This window comes from Nansenia antarctica (genome assembly GCF_963989245.1).
Source record: "Nansenia antarctica genome assembly, chromosome: 10".
NCBI lineage: Eukaryota > Metazoa > Chordata > Actinopteri > Argentiniformes > Microstomatidae > Nansenia > Nansenia antarctica.
Genome location: NC_137680.1, coordinates 28,227,856 through 28,235,355, shown reverse-complemented (window position 1 = coordinate 28,235,355; position 7,500 = coordinate 28,227,856). Strand labels below are relative to the sequence as shown.

Sequence of the window (7,500 nt, the reverse complement as noted above, 5' to 3'; positions counted from 1 at the left end):
GCCACTTCACGTCACTGATCTCTAATGATTGGATGGGTATGCTGCAGTGGTTCCCAAAGTCCAGGTGTGCCGTGGGATTGTGTGACAACCATACACTATTATTGCAATATACAACTACACAAAAAGTTAGGAATGATTTATTTATTTATTTGTATTCAGTAGGTGGCACAAAAAGTTTGAAAACCACTGGTGTCCTGTACCGTATCGATCGGTAATCACCTATCCCTCTGGTAGGCTCCTGGGTGGAGTTTCCACTAGATTTACTTACAGCCATCCAATCCTATCAGATCTATGAGTAGAGGGATGGGGGGAAGGGGGGGCGTTCATTCAGACTGGGCACTCATTCCTGTTCTGTTTTAGTGAGAAAACAGGGGCCAGTTTAAGCGAGTAAAACATCAATCATGTCCTTTCTCCTTATACGGGCTGGAGGTAGCGCGTTCATTACACATTACTTCATCTGTTTTTGAACAGCAGTTGCGATAATAGTTTGCATGTGTTCCGTAGCTATGGTCCAGCTGCTTCCCTCAGATCCACAGGCAGACCCAAACCTTTCATACGGTACCATGATTGAAAGCAGCCACACAACTGATTCATTCATCACAGGATCTATCACAGTTTTATCAAAAAAGATCTCGGAAGGCACTTTATTTTACAGCCCTGTTTAAAACCGGTGCTTGGCATCGAGCGGATACTACTCCTTTCTGAAACCTGCTTCAGATAATTCAGTACGACTTATAATTACCTGGTGGAGCACCGAATGGTAGTAGTGCTGGTTCCAATTAAATCAAAAGAAACCGAATATCATTAGCATGTAATTGTATATAATTACCATTTAACAAGTTATAGATCTAAGTTCATACCAGGTATATATATATATATATAGTGGACTGTAAAATAAAGTGCAAACAGAGCTCAGCCAGTCATATAATGTACAATATCATAATAAGTATTTCATATCGAAGACCATGCCGTTTCCTAGCAACATAATGCAACAGCACAGATGAATGACAGAAAAGTCAACAACTCTGACACAGGAACATCAACGTGCAAACGACAAACGTCTCAAGGTAGCGTTGGCAAGGCAACGTCGGTCCATCGCCATGGCCACAAAGTTGCCTGAGACTGGAGGTGTTTATGCGGTATACCACTCAATGAGACATGCTGACAGAGCCATGCACCAAGAACACAGTGAGAGAGAGAGAGTGTGTGTGTGTGTGTGGTGTGATGGGTGTATGTGTGTATTTGAATATATGCATGTGAGTGTACATCATAATTATAATGTGTGTGTGTGTGTGTGTGTGTGTGTGTGTGTGTGTGTGTGTGTGTGTGTGTGTGTACGTGTGGTGATGGGTGTATGTGTGTATTTGAATACGCATGTGTGTGTACATCATAATAATAATGTGTGTGTGTGTGAGTATGTGTGTGGTGATGGGTGTATTTGAATGTATGCATGTGTGTGTACATCATAATAGTGTGTGTGTGTGTGTGTGTGTGTGTGTGTATGTATGCATGTGTGTGTACATCATAATAATAATGTGTGTGTGTGTGTGGTGATGGGTGTATGTGTGTATTTGAATGTATGCATGTGTGTGTACATCATAATAGTGTGTCTGTCTGTGTCTGTGTGTGTGTGTGTATTTGAATATATGCATGTGTGTGTACATCATAATAGTGTGTGTGTGTGTGTGTGTGGTGATAGGTGTATGTGTGTGTACATCATAACAATGTGTGTGTGTGTGTGTATGTCCATTGTTTTGTGTACAGATGCCCCAAGGTCACTGTGCCACAGTTATTGTGATGTCATCCAAGTCATGTGACTGAACCGCCCACTCAGGAGAGAGCAGCCCTCTACGACCCTGTCCATGCACATGCCAAGATGATGCACTCACTGGATTAACTGTCATTCTCTGAAATACGTTTTCTAGACGTATACACACACACCATCATACAAACACATACGCACTTAACAGTGAACACATATACCACAGCAAACTGAGCTACTACAGTACTAATACTTCACTGCGTTTATATGAATACTGTAATCATAATTCTGCTGTGAATGTGTCAATCACTTGGAAAAGAGCATCACCACACTCATGCCTGTGGAGAGAGAGCAGGCGGCGTCACAACAAGCCACAGTCAAAGTCTAGGAGGGGTCGTTTGTTCACCTCACTCACCAACTCCAGCTCTTCGTCTGTCTGCGAGGGGGGGGGGGGGGGGGGGGGGGCAGCAGGATAGAGAACAGGGAGTTACAGGTCTGTACTTACCATAGAAATAAAAGCTGGAAAAAGTGGGGGGAATGTCTTTTTCTGTTCGTTCTAAGGAGGGGACCAATGAAAGGTGGTCGCCTCCTCGGAAGGTGTTTCTCACGAGCCCGCGTCGAGGCTAACCGTCGACTGCAATCACCGTCATCACCACCATCGATTGTCGTTATTATTGTACATTTTCTAACCCTCTCCAATTCAGGATATCACTTCTAAATATCTACATTTTAAATATATATGTATATATATATATATATCATATATACCCCCCCAAACATCTGAAATTGATCTAATCATAAGGGACTGATAACTAGGATGACTGTTGCGATAGATAACCACCAGGAAGCGTCAATCAGTCTTCAGAAGAGAGAGAGAGAACAGACTCAGTTTGGCACAGTGGGGCCACCGTAGCCCTAGCGATGCTCACCAGCTGCATCAGGCTCTTGCCACTCTGGGAGGTGATGACCCGGAGGTCGGGCTTGCGGCTGTTCACCATCTGAGGGCTCGGCGGAGGGGGAGACTTGGCCGGGACTACTTTCCCCAGGCTGTTGCCGTTGGAGACGGAGAGGAGGCCGGGGGAGGCCCTGGCACTGATGTAGCCGTTCGCTGGTTGATGAAGAGACAGAGAGAGAGAGAGAGAGAGAGAGAGAGAGAGAGAGAGAGAGAGAGAGAGAAAGGGAGAGAGAGAGAAAGGGAGAGGGAGAGAGAAAGGGAGAGGGAGAGGGAGAGAGAGAGAGAGGGAGAGAGAGAGAGAGAGAGAGAGAGACGATGTTAATGAGGGATAAGGACAGGGAGTGTGTGTATGTGTGTGTGTGTGTGTGTGTGTGTACATGGCACACTCTCATCCTGGCTTCAATAGCAGAGGCTCCACAGCAAATAACGCTGGTGAGGGGAAAAAAGATGATGAGTGTTAATGTTGCTGAGGTGTGTGATGTGTGTATGTGTGTGTGTGTGTGTGTGTGTCTGAGTGTGTGTGTGTGTGTGTGTGTTCTCCCATCCTCTATAACAGACACTCTAAGTGATGCTGTCTGTCTGAAGAGTATTATAATAACACCTCATCAAGTACAAACCGCACCATTGAGACGCATCATTAACAGCTTAGGACTAGGAATAAGAAAACAGTCGGTTGTTGGAGGCGTGCAAACTGGTGATGGCCCAAAAAGGTGACACTTTTCTTTTGATAAGACAATTATCAATGATAAAAAAAAAAAATGGCGGGGGGGGGGGGGTGGGGGGTGGATAGCGCTAGCACTAACGGTGCTAAATGGATATCGCTAGCATGGTGGTCTCAACTGCGGCCCTAACCTTAACGCATAATTATGTTGAAAACAGGTTGCTTACCGTGACTGTCCTCCACACTGTCTAGAACTGTACCTATAGCTGCATGAAGCTAAAAGTTATTTCAACAGCAGCGGAGTTTAGCAGACAGGAAGATTAGTTAGAAGAATAGTCATCATGTGACTTGGATGAGACATAGACCCCCCCCCCCACCCCCTCCCCCAATATTATTTTGGGCAGATCGACACGATTCACGTGGATGACCTATTTTGAAGTAAAAAAAACTGCTAATTTAGCAGAAAGGTGACAAGTTTGCACCCCTGTATAACGTACACCTGTGTCAGTCAGCATAGGGGTTCGATGCCTACCCACATAACCTGCCATCACTTCTCACCACAGGCACACGCGGTCCTCCTCCTGACAGCTTCACATCAACACTCTGACGGGCCAAATCAGGCCGCGACATCTGAACACACCTCCCTCCACAAACAAACAACTTTTATTAACCCCAAAGTTATTTTTATTCAGTTCCAACTTCCTACAGTCTTGTTTATGGTTGAAGGGGTCGAGTCACGAGATACAATAACAACACATACCTCATCTTCATATCTCAACCCTTTCCAAACCAAACAGTTTGTGTACTAAACTGTCGTTGTCATGGTTTCGACTTGTTTATCTCAGGAGGGATCTGACTCTTTGTTCCCGTAGATAACTTCAGTACGGGGCTTTTGTTAATCTGTGACAGCGTCGCCGTGGCCTGACAATAGCATAACAACGCTGTCACTGCAGCCAAGGGGCAGACTTCCCTCTGCTGGGTTAAAAGTAGCAGTTGACTCAAAGACAGATGCACACTGTAGCCCAGGGACGGGGACTTTCCTAGCACTGGCACAACAAGGCATACATAGACACACACACGCACACACACAGACGGCACACAGACACCACACAGACGCACACACACACACGCATACATGCATGCACACAGACACACACACACACACACACACACACACAGATAAATAGACACACGCATGCACGCACACGGCACCAAAACTGGGACACGTGCAGACACACAGATACAGACTAACAGACAGACAAACACACACACACACACACACACACACACACACACAAACAGCCACCAAAACTGGGACACATGCAGGCACACAGACACACACAGACAGACAGACACAGACACAGACACAGACAGACAGACACACACACACACACAGTCTTCAGAAGAGAAGACTGTGACACACACCGACCCCCCCCCCCACAGACAGACAGACAGACAGACATCCCCAGAGCAGCAGGGCGGGGCAGAGAGAGGGACTTTTCAGTGATAAGAGACAGAGGTGCTGCGTGACGCTGCCCAGGCATGACAAGCATGTGACAGTGTTCCATCTCACCCACACACTGGCGGTGTTCACACCAGACCTGTTTGTGTTTCTATTTCAGTCCTGGCAATTCAACAAATGTATTCTAAAAATAATAATCATATTATTTTTTTTAGGTAATTTTTTTTCTGAGTGGGGCAGTCCCACGCATATTTTTCATTTCATTGGACAGATATAGTGAAGATAGACACTTAGATAGGAAATGCTGACATGGGCTTATGTGTGCACTGTAGACCGCGGTGCTAGACCACTGGACCACACCAGGCCACACAAAATCATACGTTACGAAAGACGTTAAAGAACCATACGAATAAGAATTGTAATGTGTAACTTGTTCTAAATGAGAGGATTTCTCAATTCCTACGTTTAATTCTTTCTATATTCACTCCCTGAACTTGCTGAACTGAAATTAAAACTGACCCCAACCCCAACCCAGGCACATAAACACTACCACCGCCCATCACACATTATCCCAATGGTGGAGAGTTGTCATAGTTTCCTGCACATTCATAACTGGATCCAGAACTCTGGGCAGCCACTCATGGTTACTTTGTATTGAGATGATGGTGTGTGGTGTGTGTGTGTGTGTGTGTGTGTGTGTGTGTGTGTGTGTGTGTGTGTGTGTGTGTGTGTGGGTGTGTGTCAGAGTGTGTGTGTGTGTGTGTGTGTGTGCGCGCGCAGCTAAGAGAACAGTGACGCAGGGCTGTATGGTGTGGCGTCCCTGACTCAAGAAACTATACCTGCGTGTACACAGCACTCTAACTCTAACCCACACTCAGCATAGTCACAGCACCCTAACTCTAACTCTAACTCACACTCAGCATAGTCACAGCACCCTAACTCTAACTCTAACTCACACTCAGCATAGTCACAGCACCCTAACTCTAACTCTAACTCAGCATAGTCACAGCACTCTAACTCTAACTCACACTCAGCATAGTCACAGCACCCTAACTCTAACTCTAACTCACACTCAGCATAGTCACAGCACCCTAACTCTAACTCTAACTCACACTCAGCATAGTCACAGCACCCTAACTCTAACTCTAACTCTAACCCACACTCAGCATAATCACAGCACCCTAACTCTAACTCACACTCAGCATAGTCACAGCACCCTAACTCTAACTCACACTCAGCATAGTCACAGCACCCTAACTCTAACTCTAACTCACACTCAGCATAGTCACAGCACCCTAACTCTAACTCTAACTCTAACCCACACTCAGCATAATCACAGCACCCTAACTCTAACTCACACTCAGCATAGTCACAGCACCCTAACTCTAACTCTAACTCACACTCAGCATAGTCACAGCACCCTAACTCTAACTCTAACTCACACTCAGCACAGTCACAGCACCAGGGCTCCTGTAAGGTTCCTCGGATGAATAGCGCAGCTCGCAGTTCTTTCTTCTATATTGGAACATTACTGTGGAGCAGCCGTCCACTTCATATAAAACAAGCAGAAACTAGGAGGGCTTTTAGAGGACAGGTTAGAGCTTACCTCTGGAGTAAGGTGGACAGATTTTTACTCTTTTATTCTCTTGGTCTTACATTTTTTTTATTCTCACCCTACTTTTATTCTTTTTATCTTGTTATTCCTAGAAGTTCCTAATCCTTTTGTTTGGGGGGAGGGGTTGTTATTTAAAGATTGTTTGATGTTATTGTTGTCTTGTATGTTAATATCAAAGGACTATGTTGGAAATAAGTGTTCACACTTTCACATGTCATCCCTTGGATTACTGTTTTTATTGTATCATTATTGACTCCAATCTGTCATTCAAAACACACATTAAGAAAGTATGCATGTTTGCACTTTAACCTATCTTGAAGCTTTCAAGTCTCTAAGCCACGAGGCTAGCACTCAGTTTGATGACAGAAAAGTGTCAGTGTTCAAGTTTAGTTTGACAGTATTTTTTTCCTTTATTTATGCAGTGATACCTTATAATTTATCATTACCTTATTTAAGATTTTATTAAAGATTTTTATTTTTGTCAAGATGTTTTTAAAATGATGTTAATGTTATTAACATGATTCAATAAAAATACAACAAAATCTAAGTTAAAGTGATTACAGTGTGTTTTATTGGCATTCTAAAAAAAAAAAAGTTTTTTTTTTTTTTTTTTTTTAAATTCTCGCGATAATATCGTGGATCGCGATTATTTTGCCCACGATAATCGTGACATGACATTTTCTAATCGTCCCACCCCTAGTACACACACACACACACACACACACACACACACACACACACACACACACACACCTCTAAGAAACTAGCCACTTCCCTAGCAACAGAGGCAGAGGAAGAGGAGGATAAAGAGGAGGAGGTGGAGGAAGAGGAGGAAGAGGAGGTGGGGGGTGAAGCACATGTGTTAGTCTGTGGTGTGCCCCGTTCCCTAGGGTCTTTGAACATAACCGAACTTGTGTGTGTCAGCCTTTGCTGGTGTGTCATGTGATTGGTGTGTGTGTGTGTGTGTGTGTGTGTGTGTGTGTGTGTGTGTGTGTATGTACGTATGTACCTGTATGTCATATTGTATGGTATATGTATGTGTGTG

At 44.4% G+C, this 7,500-nt stretch overlaps 1 protein-coding gene across 1 annotated transcript in view; it reads right to left on the bottom strand.

The window, feature by feature from the left end:
* mef2d (myocyte enhancer factor 2d) overlaps positions 1–7,500 on the bottom strand; it is a gene marked incomplete at its 3' end in the record, with an annotated part of 41,989 nt that overhangs the window by 10,056 nt on the left and 24,433 nt on the right. The window contains exons 7-8 of the mRNA XM_080540401.1: positions 2,692–2,870; positions 2,169–2,198 (exon numbers count right to left, since the gene is read on the bottom strand). Of these exons, the coding sequence (XP_080396527.1) occupies positions 2,169–2,198; positions 2,692–2,870 (209 nt within the window). The remainder of the gene's footprint in view (positions 1–2,168; positions 2,199–2,691; positions 2,871–7,500) is intronic.